General features: G+C 46.3%; 5 protein-coding genes across 6 annotated transcripts; 1 reads left to right on the top strand and 4 right to left on the bottom strand.

Moving 5' to 3' along the window:
* Positions 1–304: 304 nt before the first annotated feature.
* On the top strand, positions 305–16,095 carry LOC118101597 (bestrophin-3). 2 transcript variants are annotated; one of them, XM_035147511.2, is made up of 14 exons: positions 305–381; positions 533–695; positions 1,318–1,412; positions 2,438–2,525; positions 2,944–3,089; positions 3,815–3,969; positions 4,115–4,192; positions 4,518–4,670; positions 4,960–5,040; positions 12,139–12,290; positions 12,631–12,721; positions 12,818–12,936; positions 13,112–13,384; positions 13,802–16,095. In XM_035147511.2, the coding sequence occupies exons 2-14, from the start codon at positions 544–546 to the stop codon at positions 14,190–14,192; spliced, it is 1,974 nt and encodes a 657-aa protein (XP_035003402.2). In that variant the 5' UTR covers positions 305–381; positions 533–543; the 3' UTR covers positions 14,193–16,095. The 2 variants fall into 2 exon arrangements, 1 of the variants encoding a protein (XP_035003402.2); XR_004694569.2 differs by lacking the exons at positions 305–381; positions 533–695 and having other exon boundaries at positions 1,149–1,412; positions 13,802–15,535; positions 15,676–16,095.
* LOC118101610 (histone H3) lies at positions 6,387–6,890 on the bottom strand. Its single transcript, XM_035147525.1, has one exon. It carries the CDS (start codon positions 6,847–6,849, stop codon positions 6,439–6,441), a length of 411 nt encoding a protein of 136 aa, XP_035003416.1. The 5' UTR covers positions 6,850–6,890; the 3' UTR covers positions 6,387–6,438.
* On the bottom strand, positions 7,441–9,345 carry LOC118101608 (histone H1-like). The gene has a single exon (XM_035147524.2). It carries the CDS (start codon positions 9,302–9,304, stop codon positions 8,672–8,674), a length of 633 nt encoding a protein of 210 aa, XP_035003415.1. The 5' UTR covers positions 9,305–9,345; the 3' UTR covers positions 7,441–8,671.
* Positions 11,084–11,590, bottom strand: LOC118101613 (histone H2B 1.2). The gene has a single exon (XM_035147528.2). It carries the CDS (start codon positions 11,556–11,558, stop codon positions 11,181–11,183), a length of 378 nt encoding a protein of 125 aa, XP_035003419.1. The 5' UTR covers positions 11,559–11,590; the 3' UTR covers positions 11,084–11,180.
* Positions 15,115–18,508, bottom strand: nots (nothepsin). Its single transcript, XM_035147519.2, is given in 10 exon segments — positions 15,115–15,336; positions 15,421–15,519; positions 15,643–15,787; positions 16,156–16,281; positions 16,732–16,931; positions 17,242–17,360; positions 17,586–17,639; positions 17,642–17,702; positions 18,064–18,244; positions 18,436–18,508. Coding segments are annotated over 10 exon segments (1,221 nt in total). The 5' UTR covers positions 18,498–18,508; the 3' UTR covers positions 15,115–15,162.
* Positions 18,509–18,966: the final 458 nt, after the last annotated feature.

The following is an 18,966-nucleotide window of genomic DNA, read 5'->3' as shown; positions in this document are numbered from 1 at the left end:
TCTCCCTGATTGGTTGAATATTACAAACACTGACATCATGTTCTGGCTGAGAGCGTTTCTGTTTATATCATGTTCGTGTGTGTGTGTGTGTGTGTGTGTGTGTGTGTGTGTGTGTGTGTGTGTGTGTGTGTGTGTGTGTGTGTGTGTGTGTGTGTGTGTGTGTGTGTGTGTGTGTCTGTTGCCTGGCATTACTGGGCAGGATGATGAGAGAGAGAGAGAGAGAGAGAGCTACAGAGAGAGAGAGAGAGAGAGAGGGAGAGAGAGAGAGAGAGAGAGAGAGAGAGAGGGGGAGAGAGAGAGAGAGAGAGAAAGAGAGAGACAGTGAGCAGAGAAGCAGAGAAACCTGATGAAAAGCAGCTCAGAGGAAAACCAAAGACGTGTGTGAGTGTTTCTGTGACTTTGATGTTCCAGTAGTGTTTATGTGTGAAGGTTACAGACAGGTTCATGTGAGTGGTATTAAGAGTCCCAGTGGTCTGTCCGTCTGTCCGTCTCTCTGTCTCTCTGTCTCTCTGTCTCTCTGCTCGTCTCTCAGGTCGTCTCAGGATGACCGTCACTTACTCCAGTAAAGTCGCCAACGCCTCCTTCTTCAGTTTCCACCGGCTGCTGCTGCGCTGGAAGGGAAGCATCTACAAGCTGCTGTACCGGGAATTCACCGTGTTCGTCCTGCTCTACACCGTCCTGAGCGTCGTGTACAGGTCACACACACACACACACACACACACACACACACAGTGTACATGTATGTGCTCTCACATGGATCTCTGCATCATAAAGTAAATCCACCTGATGCTCTACGATAATAATCTGTATAGGATTGTAATTATTTGATAATTTGGTTTCAATCCAGAATATGTAACCTTCTCTGGAGGAGGGTCATGTGTGAACACAAAGGATTGAACAAGAGGCTCCGCAGCTTCTGCGACTTTCTGCGACTTTCTCCGCCTGGCCAAAAGTGAAGCCAAAGTGTCTGGATCGCCCCCTGGTGGCAGTTAAGGTCATAAACCCTGCCCCCTGTCAGCCGATGGGACATGGAGCAAACCCAAAAAATCATGTTAAAAACATGGTTTGTTTTTAATCAGTTATTTGATGATACAAAAACAGGCTGAGACGTCATGATTGACAGCTGAGACTGACTCATATATTTCAGACTGACTGGTCACTGCGGTGAAACTAGCGGTTGGAATGGGAGACGCGTCGTCCGTCTTTATTTACAGTCGATGGCTTCAACATTCAACTGTAAATCTTAATGCTTCTGATTAGCTGTTGATGATAAGTGAGTTTTGCTGGTTGTGGATTTCCTGTGTCGTCTGTTTTCAGACTCGTCCTCTTCGACGATCAGAAGAGACTGTTTGAGAAACTTTCCATGTACTGTGACAAATACGCAGAGCAGATCCCCGTCACCTTCGTCCTGGGTACGTCTCAATATCTAACACAAGGTCTCCTGAAGCCGGTGCTGCTGCCCTCACGCCCTTCTGACAGTTCATGAAAGGAAACTAAAATAAAGTTTTATTTCAGCATCATTTCTGCTTTGTGATGAGGCCTTTTTGTTTCAGACCAATGACTGTATCTAAAGATGGACGACATGACGGCTCCCTAAAGTGTTGACTTAAGATCTCAATCGCACCCCTGGTGGCTGGTTGCAGTATAGGTCATAAACGCTGCCTCATTGAAAACTCAAACTCCACGATCACTGTTGCACCGACTCTGACTCCAAAAGTCAAAGATGGCAGCGCCTGCATCCGAGTTATTTCAGCTAGACGTGGAGACGCGTTGACCGTCTTTATTTACAGTCTGTTGTTTGGAGACAAAAACTTTGGTTCATACCAATTTCTCAATTTGCAGCTCTGATCCAAAATGTTAAGGGGATAGAATATTCAGAGCCTTCACCTGTTACCAGAGGAAACGATACCCTGACATCCTCATCTGTTTCTGTGGTCAATGTAACCTGTGGTTTAGTTGGGTCACTAAACACCTGCAGTTTAACCAGACTCCTTCCAGAGAATCAGTTTGACTGAGCAACACTAAACAGTCAAACTGTGATCCATAAAACAGACTCAGTGAAGCACAACTGAGAGTCAGAGCCGGGGGATGAAGAGGAAGAGGCCGAAGCCTCATTAGCTGCTAATGGAAACAGATCATTAATGATCGGGCTAAAAGCAGGATGAGTGTTTTTGTATCTGATCAGAGAATCAGTGAAAACTGCCTCATGTTTCCACAGTTTCCTCCAAACAGATAGGAGACAGTGCCCCCCCCCATTCAATAAACAACAGAAACTAATGCAAATCCATAGTTTATACACATTTTGCATCTTTGTGGTCACGTATGATTCCGTGTCTCTTTGTTGAAGGTTTGCACGTCACTATGGTCGTTTAGAGTCGTTGTATCTTGGTAAATAGAGTAAATCTTTCTCTGTGCTGTTCACTGGTTTGTGTTGCAGGTTTTTATGTGACTCTGGTGGTGAATCGATGGTGGAACCAGTTTGTGAATCTGCCGTGGCCCGACAGACTGATGTTCCACATCTCCAGGTACTTTCACACAACTCTCAACATACATGTGCTCTTTGTGAACTGGTGAAAAGAGGCGAGAGATCGTAGAATGGTTCCAGTCTTATAGACGTTTAGATTTAAAATCGTGTCTCCTAATTTCTTTAGAATCAAACCAACTAGTGTTGAATGCGTCTGAGTGAACACGACGAACTGAACAGATCTAAAACCAGTAGATAAATATTAAGGAGAGTTAAAGTGGAAAACAAAGAGTGTGACAAATGTTTAGATATTATTGTAAATTTTATTTAAAGGATTAAGATTTCATTACGATCAATTACAGGACACTAAAGGCTAACTAGCTTAAGTTAAACTAACTAAATACGACTCAGAGACCAGGAAAAGGTCACATGGTTTCCAGTAATTAGACTCACTGTTAACATCCTTGTGTTTCCTACAGCTGTGTTCAGGGTAAAGATGAATATGGCCGCCTCCTGCGCAGGACGCTGGTTCGATACGTCAACTTAACGTCGCTCCTCATCTTCCGTTCCGTCAGCACCGCCGTCTGCAAACGATTCCCGACCATGGACCACGTGGTGGAGGCAGGTAAGCGACTGTTTCGTGTCGCTCTGTCGCTTTGTGTTACTTTAATGTCTCTGTAATTGTGTGGTGTGGTAATTTTACATCTTTTTTAAGGCACTTGTGTTTTGATTGTTTGTAGTGTAATCTCCAGATATAGTAACAGTCGGGGCCACCGGACGTGAACCCGTAGGTTACTTCTTCCATACTGATACTGCTCAGCTCAAACAGCTTGAGTTCAGTGTTTCCAGTATAAGTTTGTGGGTCCGGATCAAAGTCAGACGGAGTTCAGCTCCTTCCCGGTTGCGTCTCTTCCTTCCTGTAACCGTCTGACGAGGCCCCAGGGATCCACTGGTTATCTGCGGATTAGAGCTGCAGGAGAAACCAGCTGATGACCTGATGAGTGTCTCATCCTCTGTGCTCTGTTCGGCGTTTAACGCCCTCAGCTAAAAGAGCGATCGGCTCCTTTCCCATTGCCAGGAGAGGCGTCTGTTTTTTTTACCCTGGTCATGTTCGATGTCACAAACGAGCCGAAAACATTCTCACCTCGCCGTTTTGCCAAATTAGCACATTCACCCAGGTGTCATGTTTCCATGACTGTTGATCGGAGCTGGAGCCGATAAGATCCTGATTCTACTGCAGAGAGATGTGACCCCGGAGGGAATGATGATTGTAACACATTGCAGACAAAATCCAGATGTTCTTGGTTTTTAACAATCGGTCGTTCTACCTGTTTGTCTCGACACCTGCAGGATTTATGACTCCGGAGGAGAGAAAGGTTTTTGACAACATCCGCTCACCTCACCTGAAGTACTGGATTCCTGTGGTCTGGTTCTCCAACCTGGCGTCTAAAGCTCGACAAGAAGGACGGATCCAGGACAGCATCGACCTGCAGAATATTCTCAATGTGACAGACAGGAGAACAATTCATATTTTATTCTCTATGTCAAAGTATGAGTGTATAGAAGTGAAGTGAAGCGAAATCATAAGCTACAATTTGTATCAGCAGCTGGCGAACACTAACCCTGTCCACGTCCTGTCTCTGCATCCAGGAGATGAACCTGTTCAGGACTTGGTGTGCGACTCTGTTCGGTTACGACTGGGTCGGCATCCCACTGGTCTACACACAGGTCTGTCTTATGTCACGTTTGAAACAGATGCAGCTCATCTAATCATGTCATCATCATTACTGTAACTGGATCAGAGCAATGGAAAACTCCCACAGACAGAGGGAGAGGGGGGCACAGTCCATTCTCCTGTGACGTCCACACGACTGCGTTTTCATTTGATAACTCACCAGCTCTGCTGTGGAGACGTCTGGTGTCATCACCACTGCAGAGTTTTACAGCCACTACGACGGAAAAGTTTTAGTTTGAAAACATTGACTTTGATCACATCCACTTGCTGATTGGTTGTTTTCAGTCCCAACCTCTATCTCCGTCTCTCTCTCTTCAGGTCGTCACTCTTGCTGTCTACACCTTTTTCGTCGCTTGTCTAATCGGTCGACAGTTTCTGGACCCCAAACAGTGTTACCAAGGTCATGACCTCGACCTCTACGTCCCCGTCTTCACCCTGCTGCAGTTCTTCTTCTACTCCGGCTGGCTGAAGGTGAGTTTACTTTGTCGTTGGTTAAAGAACAAAGATCTGCATGTTTCTCTCTATTCCTTCTTCCAGTTTGTCACTCAGTCGCACTCACACCTCGTTTCTACAGCAAATACTCACAGGAACACATAATGTGGATCACTGCTGATCACGTTTCAAATCATGTTTCAAATTCTGAGAAACACGATTGTGCTTCTTAGATTTTGTGGGAATCTGGGCCTGTGATACTTGGGATATATTCCTCATTAACGTGTGTGTGGAGAATACCTGTTAATGATATGTTTGTGGTCGTTAGGTCGCGGAGCAGCTGATCAACCCGTTTGGAGAGGATGACGATGACTTCGAAGCCAACTGGATCATCGACAGGAACCTTCAGGTTGGAAACCGTCACTGCACTGAAAATTAGTTTCATAACAGAGAATGGTTCGTCCAAAGGAAGTGAAACCTCGGCCAGTTTTGGTGGAAACAGAAATGATTAAGGGAGATGTGGGACGTCGAAAGATTTTAAGAATAACTATTTCTCACTAATAAGAGACGTTCAAACTTACTTTACAAGAAGTCGCTTAACAATATGAAGAAGTGACCTGATGCTTCGGTCCTCCAGGCTCCTTAGAAGACAAACATTTCAACACTGTCCCAGTCAATCAGCGTAATTGAATTATTATTTTTGTGTCACATTAGCCAAATAAAATAGTGTTCAAATCCAAACACATACAATAGTGATATTGATATGTACATGTAAACAAAATAACAAAAGTAAATAAATGAATAAATAATGTTTCTATCTTTAGTTTGGGAGGCAAACAAAGTCACGGTCCATTCCTATGACTTCAAAGGAAATGCCTTTGAAGTCATAGGAATGCAACTTGACTTTGGTTGCCTCGTTACAATGAACCTCACTCAGAAGAAGCACAAAGACGAAGACAATTTGCAGAATGCACATCGCAAAACAAAAACAGCTACGTTCGTGCAAAAAGTAGAAGATAAAACAGATTCTGATATGATGAACAACAAGGTAGCTACAGAGATGATAAAGAGAAGCTGTGGAGATGATTGAGGAGACAGCAGATGTTGAGATGATGGGCCACAGAACAGATGAGCAGGTGGAGACCAGCACAGGACGCTCACCGCCTGCCTTGCCCACGGAGACAGAGCTGCTCTTGGACAAGTGTGGCACACTCATTTGCTGCGACAATAAGACGAGTGTCCGCCACATAAAGCGTCTGACTAATAAGACGTTGGAGGGACTTCCGGACGGGCTTGTCCCAAACATGCGAAAGTGCAACAAAGTGAAGAAGGCTGTTATCAGAGGTACGGCATGTGGCTCGTGTTCGTGCTTCCTGCCCCCAACTGGAGTGAAGAAGCTTTTATAATTGAGTGTTTTCAAACCGAGCTCAAGAAGCATCTGGCAGAAGGTCACCTCAGCGACCTCCTGCTGCTTCAGCTCAACTGCAGCTCGAATCAGACTTGGAATTGTCACTTTGTTTATTGTATTTAATATTCTGATGCTGTAAAAGTAACATAATCTCTCTCTATCTCAAGAGCTGATTACAGACCTGCACTGAACACTGGTTGTGTGAGGCTCAAATCCTTCATTTCTCAAGGATTTTCATTGTGAGCCTTTGATCTTAATATGATGACATTTGATTAACTTCATTTGTCACATCATCATGAGACGATGAACTTCTGCTCGGGAGCAGCGGGACTTTGCCTCTCCACGGAGGGTGAGTGGCTCTTAAAAGAGCCGTTGTGTGGTGAGCGGAGTGCGGGCAGGTTACGCTCTCTCCCCGCGGATGCGCCGGGCCAGCTGGATGTCTTTGGGCATGATGGTGACCCTCTTGGCGTGGATGGCGCACAGGTTGGTGTCCTCGAACAGGCCGACCAGGTAGGCCTCGCTGGCCTCCTGCAGCGCCATGACGGCGGAGCTCTGGAAGCGCAGGTCGGTCTTGAAGTCCTGAGCGATCTCCCGGACCAGGCGCTGGAAGGGCAGCTTGCGGATCAGCAGCTCGGTGGACTTCTGGTAGCGGCGGATCTCTCTGAGAGCCACGGTCCCGGGCCTGTAGCGGTGAGGCTTCTTCACGCCGCCGGTGGCCGGGGCGCTCTTCCGGGCGGCCTTGGTGGCCAGCTGCTTCCTGGGAGCTTTCCCTCCGGTGGACTTCCGGGCGGTCTGCTTGGTTCTCGCCATCGTTTCTCTGTCGTCGGAGAGAAGAAGAATGAGGTGAACGCGGACTCGGCGCGGCTCTTAAACCGTTGGCCCGGCTCTGGAGACGGTGACGCTGCCTCAGACCTCCGGCCCCTGATTGGAGAGCGGCTCCCTCCCGGAGCTCAGCGCCGCCCAGAGCGCGACCCGCCCCCCGGAACTCCGCTGCTTATTGGAGGGAACTCTTTTCAAAATGTGCGCCAAAAGTCGTTCGTGTCGAAGGACCCTGCCTGCGCTGCTCGCGGGGATATTAGCGACGCTCTCCGCGGACAGAACCCCAGTTTCCCTGAGATCTGATCCTGGGAATCACATCCAAATGTCTGGAAGACGTAAAACCGGCGGAAAGGCCCGCTCCTCCCGAGCCGGGCTCCAGGTCCCGGTGGGCCGCGTCCACAGGCTGCTGAGGGAGGGGAGCCCCAGTTCATCAGATCAGGATTCATCTGGAGCTCCAACATGTTCCTCAGATAAAGAAGATATTAATCTGTAAAGAATTACTTTCCATCCAGAATCAATAGTTACCGAACAAGAGACGAACATTTTATTGCTGTTCAGACACAATAAGAGAAACACTGAAGAGTTGTTCACATAGTTTACTTTATTTATTAATTTGCATTGTGTACAGGTTCATTTAGTCAAACCAGACACACGTCCGCTCTTGGTATCATGAGACCTTTAACAGCACACACACTGAACCCAGTTCTTCTGAATTCACCATCAGCTCAGTACGAAGTGTATTTTATTATATTTACACAATGTCTCCACCTTCATCTTCTCATCTTCACCGTCCCTGTGTCCTGTAGAGGTTCCTGGGTTTATATCAGATGAACAATCCAGCCCTGTCGTCCACCACTTTACACTGAAACTACACTTTAAGACTTTAAATGCCAAAGTCAAAGTTTAATCATTTTGGTCTGAGGACAAAGTTTCCGGCACTTTCCATGAGGTAGAAATACAGAAACAAATATATATAGAATACATAAATAATCGTAGAAATACAAAAATAAATGAATGTAGAAATGCATAGATAAATAAATGTAAAAATACATTTTCATAATGATTCATGTTTTACTAGAAAATGTTTATTTAATGATGTCTGTAGTGAATGTCCTTGCAGTTACAGCTTCCTGCCATTGGGGGCGCTGTCTGTGATCTGAATGAACCTTTAAGTTTTATACATTTAGATTTTAAATGATACGAAGTCGCTGCTGCTTCAAATTTAAACTTTATCAACTTCTGTTGCGCTCAAATATTGCGTTTAAAAATAAAATCACAATGAAAACACTGTGAAATGGAACAGAATAATATTATATTCATATATTTTATTCCCTGCTCCCCATCATATATTCTGTTAAGTATTTTCCCTCAGGATTAATAAATCTCATCTTGACCCGAGCACAAGAGAAGTACTATTTTACATTTCTACTGTAGCAACATGTACAGTTAGTCCTCTGAAAGTTATGTTTACATTCATAACAGTGACTCATTATTGTGCGTGTCCCAGACAATATAAAGATGAATAATACTTACTGTAAATTATGTACATTACACAATATCTGATAGTATAAATGTACATTTGTATATAATTATTAATACTTCAACTTGATGTGATATATTAACAGTATAACTGAGTAATAGTACCTTTAAGTACAAAGTGCTGCTCAGTGTATAAGGTAGTATGAGCTGTAGTATAGTGATATAAGATCAGGTACAGGTGATGAACTCGTGTGACGGGAGGAAGCAGCTCTCTCGGGTCTCGGGTGTGTGGCTCTTAAAAGAGCCTTTTGTTCGGGTTCGAGTCTGTGACCGCTCACTTCCTCTTGGACGGAGTCTTCTTCGCCGCCGCCCTCTTCGCGGGAGCCTTCTTGGCCGCAGGCTTCTTCGCCGGAGCCTTCTTCACCGGGGTTCTCTTCAGCGGCTTCTTCGGGCTCTTGACGGCCCTCTTCGGGCTCTTGGGCGCCTTCTTGGCCGCCGCGGCCGCCACAGGTTTCTTCGCCTTCTTCGGGGACTTCTTGGCGGCCGGGGCTTTCTTGGCTGCGACGGTCTTCTTGGGCGCGGGAGCTTTCTTGACGGGGCTCTTCTTGGCTTTCACGACCGGCTTCTTAGCGGCCGCTTTCTTGGGGGCGGTCTTGTTCAGCTTGAAGGAGCCGGAGGCGCCGGTTCCCTTGGTCTGAACCAGGGTCTCGTTGTCGACGAGCGCTCTGACGGCGACTTTAACGCGGTTATTGTTCTTAACCACATCGTAGCCGCCGGCCAACAGGACCTTCTTCAGGGCGGCCAGCGACATGCCGTGGCGCTCGGTGGAGGCGGTCACGGCCTGGGCGACGAGGTCGCGGACGCTGGGTCCCGTCCTCTTGGGCTTGGCTGCCGCCTTGGCCGCCGGCTTGGTGGCCGCCTTCTTCTGGCCCTTGGCCGGCGCTGGGGTGGGAGCTTCTTCTGGCATGGTTCCGCTGCTCGGTGTCAGTCAGAGTGATGAAGTCCTGCTGCAGGAGGCCGCTCTTAAACACACCATGAGAACCGTGGAGAGTCAACTCCGCCCGCCGCGGCTCTGGGTGCTGCGAACACCGGACACTTGTGTTTTCTTCTCACCGATAAAACGCCATAAAATCACCGTGGAAGAGGCGACAAGTGTCCGCGGCGGTGACAACCGACACCGGGCGCGTGTGTCTTCAGGTCGGAGGTGCGCAGAGCTCCGGGGATCAGGGCGTTCTGCCCGTGGAGCCCCGAAACCTCGCCTGTTCACCGCGGTGAGCGGCGCCGATCACCGTGTTTTCCCACTAATTTCTCCCCTAAAATGGTTTAAAATGCTCCGGAGCTCCGTCAAAACCAGCTCCCCATCTGCCCCAAATGTTAGTCCAGGGGTTCGGTGTGAAAACACTCAGCTACCGATGATTATTTTATGATAAACTGACGCTTTCTGTCGGCAGCAAACACACCGAGGATCAGGGCGCAGTGGACCCGAGCTGAGAACATTTGTCCTGCAGGCTGCTGATCAATGATTCACCTCTAATGTCATTATTAACAAAAATACAATAAATCAACACATTCTGATTCACAACAAGTCATTTAACAGTTTCGCTCTGACACTGGTAAATAAATTACTGCTGATTTATACCGTTTATATGACTTCCTTCAGATATCAGTGACACAAGCAGACTGTATACAAACAGGTCCAAACCTCATCCTGTAGCTTTTATATTTTATGTTTTATATTCTGTAGTTTATTGATTTAAAATGTTAAAATTGACCCGGCTCAGTGTCACACAAACAGTTTTACCTTGTTTTACTTTATTAATACACATATTTAGACGATATTTTATAGTGGCTTATAAGAGGCCTCATCTCTTCTCCTTTTAAAATATAATTTATTAGATTCGTTCACAGACAATTGATAAATACATATAAGAGAAGACATGTGTTCTTTATTGATCCCAAATTGGGAAATTGCTGGTAAAACAAAGTTTGGCGAATCTCCTCCTGAACGAAAGACACAAAGCCCTCTAACAACACATCAGTGTTTTCCTTCTCATGGTGAACTTCACGTGACCCCATGTGACATGTGAAACTATGTGCACACGCGTGGGACACAGATCCCACACGTGTGCACATAGAACTCCCTGTGTGACCCGAACATCAGCTGTTATCAGTTCTAACAGAATCACACCCACCACCTCCTGCTCCTCCATGTTAGCAGATGGGACATGGACCGAAGTGGGTTCAATAGTTTCTCTCGTACATGGTTTCTGTTCAGCTCCTGGTTTCTGGACAGTGGAAGGAAGTGGAGCTGCGTAGACAGATAATAATGTATAATAATTATCAATCTATCCAAGTTCATTATTATTGTATGAAGCATCTACACAACATCAGTCCAGTGTTATCACATCACTTCCTTTGCACCTGATCAATCACTTGTATGATAAGTGTGTAATTAGACTGCACTCTGTGTGTATTTACTCTGTATTTGGTTGTGTTGTGATAAACCTCCTGACAGCTTCATGCCTGTGTTGATCTGAGGTGTTCGTGTTGTGGCTGATGTTAAACACGTGTCAGCTGAAGCTGCTGCAAACGGACTGTTGGGATCTAGTTTGAGGTTTAAATCAGAAGCTGCTGTTGTTGATCCGTAATGAGTCTCATTAGGATTCATATGAACCGGGACCGGTGGGACCTGAACCCTCCACCCGGCTCTGACGAGCTGCATGGAAACCGGAGGACGGAGCCGGTGTGTGACTGTGAACATTGAACCATCAGGACCGTTTGTCTCCATGGAGCCGGTGTGTGGCTCTTAAAAGAGCCGTTGGGTGGAAGCGGTGTCCCGCAGTTTACTTGGAGCTGGTGTACTTGGTCACGGCCTTGGTGCCCTCGGACACGGCGTGCTTGGCCAGCTCCCCGGGCAGCAGCAGGCGCACGGCGGTCTGGATCTCCCTGGAGGTGATGGTGGAACGCTTGTTGTAGTGAGCCAGGCGGGAGGCCTCCCCGGCGATGCGCTCGAAGATGTCGCTCACGAAGGAGTTCATGATGCCCATGGCCTTGGAGGAGATGCCGGTGTCGGGGTGCACCTGCTTCAGCACCTTGTACACGTAGATGGCGTAGCTCTCCTTGCGGCTCTTCCTCCTCTTCTTCCCGGTCTTCCCGGGGACCTTGGTCACCGCCTTCTTGGAGCCCTTCTTGGGCGCTGAGGCCTTCGCTGGTTCCGGCATCGTTTCTGTGGATCAGAGGGGAGGAGCCAGCGGCGGACCGGATTTACTCACATCACATGTAAATGAGGCTGTGTGGTCTCCCGCCTGTGATTGGCTGAGCGTGTCACCAGGCAGACGGTGAAAGGTTCTGAACAATTTAACCCGACAGAGAAGAAGAATCTATAAACTCCTCTATTAATCAAACATTAGACATGAAAATGAATTATCATATGATATATTATATTAATATAATTATATTTATAACCACACTCAGAGATGATACATTTCTATGTTTGATTTAATATCACACACTTCATACTCGTACTATGTATATAAACAATTACTATTGCAGCCACACACTTACATACAACTGTGCATACATTTCAAAAGGCCATACAAATAATGGGGAAATCTGTAGTTTATCACAACTTACGAATAAAATAGGTTTGATTTCTGTTTATTTTCTCCATGTTCTTCTGAAATTGTTGTTATTTTTAACACTGTGATGGATTAAGATGCTTTTTTATAATATTGTGTTTGATTAAAACAACAAACCACAATCGCGTCATTCTCTTCACGTCCTGTTTCCCTGCTCCTGCAGGTGTCGCTGTTGGCTGTGGATGAAATGCACATGAACTTGCCTCACATGACCAAAGACATGTACTGGAACGACTGCGACGCTCGACCACCGTACACGCTGGCTGCTGCCGACTACTGCATCCCCTCGTTCCTCGGCTCCACCACCGACATGGGGTCAATACGCAGTCACGCATATTTTACATGTTAATTATTTGCTCGTTTCAACCAAGTGAGCTGATTGGTTTAAACTGATCGTCTCGATCTTTTCGCTGATGATGAAAGTTGTTAGCAGGGATTCATTCTGAGCTTTTGCTGTTTTTACTGTTAAGATAAAAAATTATTCTACAAATAGATATATTATAGACCTAATACATCATCATTATGGAAGTGGAACTGTTATTGTGTTCATCTCAATCCAAGTCTGAATTGAACTGTGACTGATTTTGCTGATAAAACTATTAAAAACTCAGCGACTCCTCCAACAGCCGAACATTTGATCCAACGTCTCTTTCAGACTCTCAGACATTCTCCAGTTTGATGAGGCCGACGTTAGCGACAGTTGTCCTCGGCAACCGGAGTCTGTACTGACCCGGCGCCAAGAGTCGGTAATATAATGTATTAACTCTGCCAACAAGGTTATGGTTTAATTCCGGTTTAATTATTTTATTCACAAACTAGAAATCTCTAAATTTAATTTGCAGGTTCTTGGGCGAGTCCGCCGGCTGCTGAGCGTTCAGGAGCCTCCTGAACTCCGACCTCCTCGACCCATCTTCAAACGGCACAGCAGTGATGCAACAGGAAGCTTCTTCCCAGACTTCCGGTACAGTTCTCTTCATTGTGCCTCGATAACGTTCTTACATAGGAACAAATCTCAGATAAGAAAACATCGGTGAATGTCACAATCTTCAGGAAAACTGTGTTAGTGGGTTCTAAGAAGAACTCTCTTGGTGAATGAGGCCCACTGATCTTTCTGTTCTCACTTCCTGTTCATTCAGGCTCAGTCCAGGTGCAGGTGGCCTGGCCCCACCCCCCTCCCTGGTCACGCCCCCTCCTCCCATGGACACCTTGTCCACCTTGAGGGAGGTCAACAGTAGCCCCGCCTCCCCTGAGAGCTGCCCCTCTGCTGTGTTCCCCCAGCTTCTCATCAGCCCGCCAGTGTTTGACGTCTGGAACAAGGCGGATTCTTCTGCCAACGCCGAGGTGGTGAACATCCACAACGGTTTGGATCCTTCCTCCACAGAGGAGGCGCCAGGCCGGGACAATCCAAGGTGATTCATCATGTTCTGCTTAAAGTGCCAGGACATTTGAGTCTGTACTTCTCTGATACTGGTTTTGAGATAAACAACCGCAGCCAGTCTCTTTGTTAACATAAGTCTGTTTGCTCAGTCCCTCCACCAAGGAGCTTATGTTTCCGTCTGTTTGTCTGTTTGTGAGCAGAATTATGGAAAAACAACTTTGATCACCAGTAAAACTTTGATCACTTTCTTTGGGCATTTTTTAACATTCTCACAGTTTTCCTGGGAAATAATTAATGGATCTAGATGAAAAAATCTGGCACATTCAGGGGATTGATTTCTATGAGTGTGTCAAATTTGGTGCAGCTTGTTTGAATTTAAGGGTCTGCTGGGCAGAGGTATGTTCTCAAGTATCGATTCCTTTGACTTTAATATCCTTTGTGTTTCCAGGGCCAGCTCCTTGGTTTGTTGCTCCCCTACTCAATTAGGACCAAAGGAATTCCAGTGGACAGCAACAAATATCCAAAATCGGCAATCAACCCGACCACGAAGGCGCCAGTTCTCCCTGCAGTTTTCCAGGCAGACGTCAAAGTCGTCGGTTCGCAGCCTGCCGAGCCCCAAGGGCCTGGGGAGGCGTAGGCGATGTCTGGCTCGATTCCAGTCCAGAAGATCACCTGGTCCACCGACTGACACCCTGCAGCTCCCTGACCCCGAGCAGGACCCCAGCTTCCAGGGAATGACTGAGGATGATGAGTCAGACAGAACCAACAACAGCAAGGACGTCGAAAACAACAACTCCCAGTCACACAGTTCAGGAGAGAGAAGAGAATCACTCACTTAGTAACATAACACTGGGCAAACAGAACCAAACAGAACCAAACAGAACCAGTCACTGAGCTGACGACTTCAATACCTGAATGATTTGACGCCTTAACCTTGGTTTACTGATTAGTCTTGTTTAGTTACTGGAGACAAAAATAAAACAAAGTTGGCATAAAAACGAGTCAAAATACGCAAAAGAATCCTGATAATGATATTTCGCACACAACGAAGAAAGAGCAAGAGCGTCTGTTTTTCAGAACTCTGGTGTTTTCCATTCACTTCTACACAGAGTTTTTTGGATGCCATCTAGTGACTAATAGAGGAACTGCAGGTAATCCACACCTATTCCTCTTTTACACCAAAATTAGCAGCTATGCGCAGGTTTTTAAAATGTGGTTAAACTTTTAAAAGGTGTTTGATTCCTTTCATATTGTCAGTAAAGGACTTTCTCTTTTTCCCCCTGTGCATCATGAACATACTGAAAACCGAGGCGCTCTCTCACCTCGCCGTCTTGCCAACTTAGCGCTTTCACCCAGGTGTCTCTTTTCCATCACTTCTGATCGGAGCCGATTTAAACCCGTGTACAAGCAGAGTCCTTCGACCCGGACGTGAAAGATGTATCCAGTCACATCGCAGACAAAAGCCAGACATTAGTGGGTTTTTAGAAAAGTGGAAAAAGTGTTTTGAGCTCCGACCCACAGACCAAACGGTGGTAAACGATCCCATCAAGTTCTGCTCCTCAGGATTATTGACTTTAAAGGTTTCTACAAAATAATATTTTTTGGGGACAGAATTGTTTATTTGTAATGACTGTGATATTCTCTGATTTTGTAAATGCACCTTGAAGTGATGAATTCACTTTATCTGGTGCTGCTGCTGCTGAATCACCACAAAACACATTTTTAGAATAAAACAACCATCAATGACAAATGACTTTATTTCTTATCGATATATTTATTGCTCATCCAGCTGTTAGAGACTGATGGTTATTATTTGCTCCGGTGCTTCGCAGGTGCGAGGCCGACCCGGTCCTGTCCTCGGTCGAAGACGCTGTAGAACTCTGTCAGAAATACATCTCCCAGAATCCACAGGGGGCCCTCAGGGGAAAGAATGTCCACGCTCTGGAATCCACTGAAACACATCTCCCTGTCACCAAGCATCTCCTGAAGATCAGGGCAGAGATATTTCATATTACAGACCAGTATGGGGATTGTATTGGTAACAGGACAGACCAGTAGTGCCATTACCTTCCTGACATATTGTTCAGCAGTCAGTGTGTACTCTTTCCCCCCCAGGACGAACGTCACATGAGGCAAACTGGACAACCTGGCGCAGTCGATAAGAAACTAAACACACACAAAGGTCAAGTTTCAAATAATTTCTTTCTTTCTTTTTTATATTCTACTTTCTGTCAAGTTTTAAGAATTCACTTTCAGATACGAGATTAATATTGATTCGGTTTTGTTTACTTCTCCAATGTTTGTGGGCGTGGCTCCGATCAGTTGCTGGAGGTTAAAGATGTCATGGCTCGGTCCAGTAATCAGGGAAGTTCCTGTATCGACAATCGCTTGGCAACCACGAGGACAAAACGAACTCACACCCTGCACCGCCACACTGAAACACACATTATTCACCACGGTGTGTAAACTCTGGTTTTGTTGACTATGATGAGGACAACATGGCGTCACAGGGGCAGTTAAACATCTGCTTTTAATGCTGTAAATGAAGAATAACGGCACCTTGTCTAATAAATCTCTTTGTACTGCCTTCTGGTGGTTGATACGTGTACTGCATAGCACCCCAACATGATGTACACACACTACACACACCTGTGTGTTTATTGGATATGGTCATGAGCTGTAACTGATATTCACTAAACGTGCCACAAAAATAATGAAATAAAATAATATTTCTGATTGTCAGTACAGTTTAGTAACTTTAGTTTGGGGTTAAGATCAAAATAAAGATAAATTCATGTAAACCTGTCCAGTTTAATCTGCCAGTATCCCTTAGCCGTCACTGGAATCCAGTGAATTGGTGCAATGTACATCGACTCATCGGTACCACCGAGCATCAGTTCACCTTCGGGGTTGCCGCCACTTGTTCTTCTGCAGAGACAAGAACACGACAATGAAAATGCAGTTGACAGTTTTTATTTTTATGTTTAGTCTCAAAACGTTTTCTTTTTACGCCTCTGAGACGATTGGTTGATCATTGACTTCCCAGAATCCCTTTGGACCAAATGTCAAACACAAGAAAGGTTCTTCTCTGCTGAACCCCCTCAGCCCGAGGTCACTGGGACAAAGATCTCTTGGATTCTTCTCTGGTACTTTGTGAAAATCCTAAATCCGTAAAACTCTAAAACTCTACTGAAACTTTTGGACTCTTAGAAATTACTAGAGAATCCTCTAAATCCCCCGGACGGAATCAGACTCTCCTTGACCCTCCAGGAATCACCTGGCTGAAGCAGTTAAAGACAGAGGACGCCGCTGTGGCCACACTGGTGAATGCTTGAATATAGTCATGACATTAATTCCTTCAAACTGGTGAAGTTGTACCTGCTGAGGTAGAAAGAGAAGACTGGTTCATCCACCGTCTTCTGCGCCAACATGTTGTCAAAAACAGGGTTTCCAAGGATCTCTGCAAGGGCCGGATAACCCATCCCCAGAACGCCATCAAACTTCGCTAACACAAATGTGGAACCAGGCTCGTAGACAGATTCCCCAAACTCCTGGTTCAGGATGGTCAGACCACCGACCTGAGACCGAAGACAACCAGTATATATTTCTATATTGAGGACATCTTTATTATTATGTATTATGCATTTCTGCCTGGAAATCAGAATATCTGCACCATGTCTTCCTATAAACTGTGGTGTCCCTCAGGGTGGGATGGAAGACCCACTTATATTTTCACTTTATATGAAAATCTCCTTTCGCTATTTTTCAGAGGCAAAGTATCTGCTCCCACTGTTATGTTACAAAACTGAGTAACGCGCTTGATTCCCTAAACAACAATATCTTGTACGTGTCGTAACCCATCAGCCACAAGTAAAGAACAGAAGAGACCTTCAGGGTGTCTCTGGCCATGACGCCCAGCAAGTGTCCGGATCCGTAGTGAATCCCGAACATCCGACCGTCGTGATGAAATGTTGATGAGTCAAAAGCCATGAAACCCCTGTGCGACGCTGTAAAACACACACACACAGGGGGAGAGAGAGAGAGAGAGAGAGAGAGAGAGAGGAGAGAGAGCGAGAGAGAGAGAGAGAGAGAGAGAGAGAGAGAGAGAGAGCGAGAGAGACCTTGGACTTGTTATCAGACTAAACCACAGTCAGGCCGTTCTGACCCACAACTCAAACACTGATGCAGCATTGTGTGTGTGTGTGTGTGTGTGTGTGTGTGTGTTGTGGTACCACAGGCTTGGCTGACACAGTAGGACGATGGGACCCAGAGATCAGCTGAGCCGTGTCAAAGATCACAGAGAAGTTCTGCTCCGGCGTCCCGAGCCTGATGTCAGCGTAATACTGAGCCTGACGCGAAGCACAGACACGCAACGTCAGCAGTATTTCACCAGAACACAAGAAATGCTCCCAGGTGTCATGCTTGACTATATTCTGACGTGGGACCATGAGCAAGGCACAGAAACCTCATTAAAGGTTTATCCAATAACACTGACCCCCAGTGGAATTGTAAAGGCACCGCAACACATTTAAAACCAATGAATTAGTAATCAAATTAAATTTAAACAGTGAGGAGGTTACACAGTGAGCGGTTTAGAGCCTTGCACAGGAGCACTTCAGCAGACATGAAGAAAATCGTTCTTTGTTCTGAGCAGTTGCGAGGTGTGAACCAGCAACCTCTCCACCTGACAGTCAGTGTCATCATTCTTACATCCATGAAGTTGTAGATCCTCTCACTGGAGCGTCCGAGACGCAGCGACGGCGTGCCGGACGGGAAGCAGTGAGCGTAGCGGCGGCTGAACATGTCAGGCCGGTGATCCCTGAGGAACTCCTCCAACAGGCCGTCCGCTCGCAGCTGGGAGCGAATGGAAGGCGCCCGCCTCAGAGGGATCCTGCGGGCGAAGTTCAGCTTTCACCCGCTCATCACAAAAACTTTGGCTTCTTGGAGTAAAACTAACAGATTTTGACTTGAACTTGAGAGTAAACATAAATCAAGAGGCAGATGAATTTAGTGACGAATCAAACCGTCCTCGTCTGGTCTATAAGCAGAAACACTGATATGAATGAAGGTGAGTTTTCCTACCTGACCACAGCTGAGCCCGTCCATGTCCAACTCAGCAGAACCAGCAGCAGCAGCCTCGACATGTCCGTCAGTCCGTCAGTCTGTCAGTCACACTGGAGCTCGGCAGACGATGAAGTTTATCAGGGTTCTCTGATGCTCTGATTGGATCTGAGTCTGTGACATCACAAACCCTCAGAGTGTGTGTGTGTGTGTGTGTGTGCTCTTCAGGACCTTCTCATGAGTAAACACTGGCCTTGTCAGGACCAGTGCACCTCATGGGGACCAAAGCTCCGTCCTGAAGAGGCTCAACATCATTTCTGACGTCCTGGTGAAGGTTGGAGTCTGTGCAGTGGTGACCCTGGAGTGGAGCCCCAGTACCGAGGTCCTCGACCAATCACGACTCAGTCTCAGCTGTCAATCATGACGTCTCGGCTCGTTTAACAAATCAAATACTTTGATGTTTTTAGTTTGGTCCATGTCCCATCTGCTTACATGGAGGAGGTGGATGTATAACTTATACTTCAGCCATTAGGGGGCGATAGAGATTAACTG

This window comes from Hippoglossus stenolepis, chromosome 22, assembly GCF_022539355.2.
Source record: "Hippoglossus stenolepis isolate QCI-W04-F060 chromosome 22, HSTE1.2, whole genome shotgun sequence".
Lineage (NCBI taxonomy): Eukaryota > Metazoa > Chordata > Actinopteri > Pleuronectiformes > Pleuronectidae > Hippoglossus > Hippoglossus stenolepis.
Note: the sequence above shows the minus strand (reverse complement) of the source record. Positions and strands in the feature narration are given on the sequence as shown.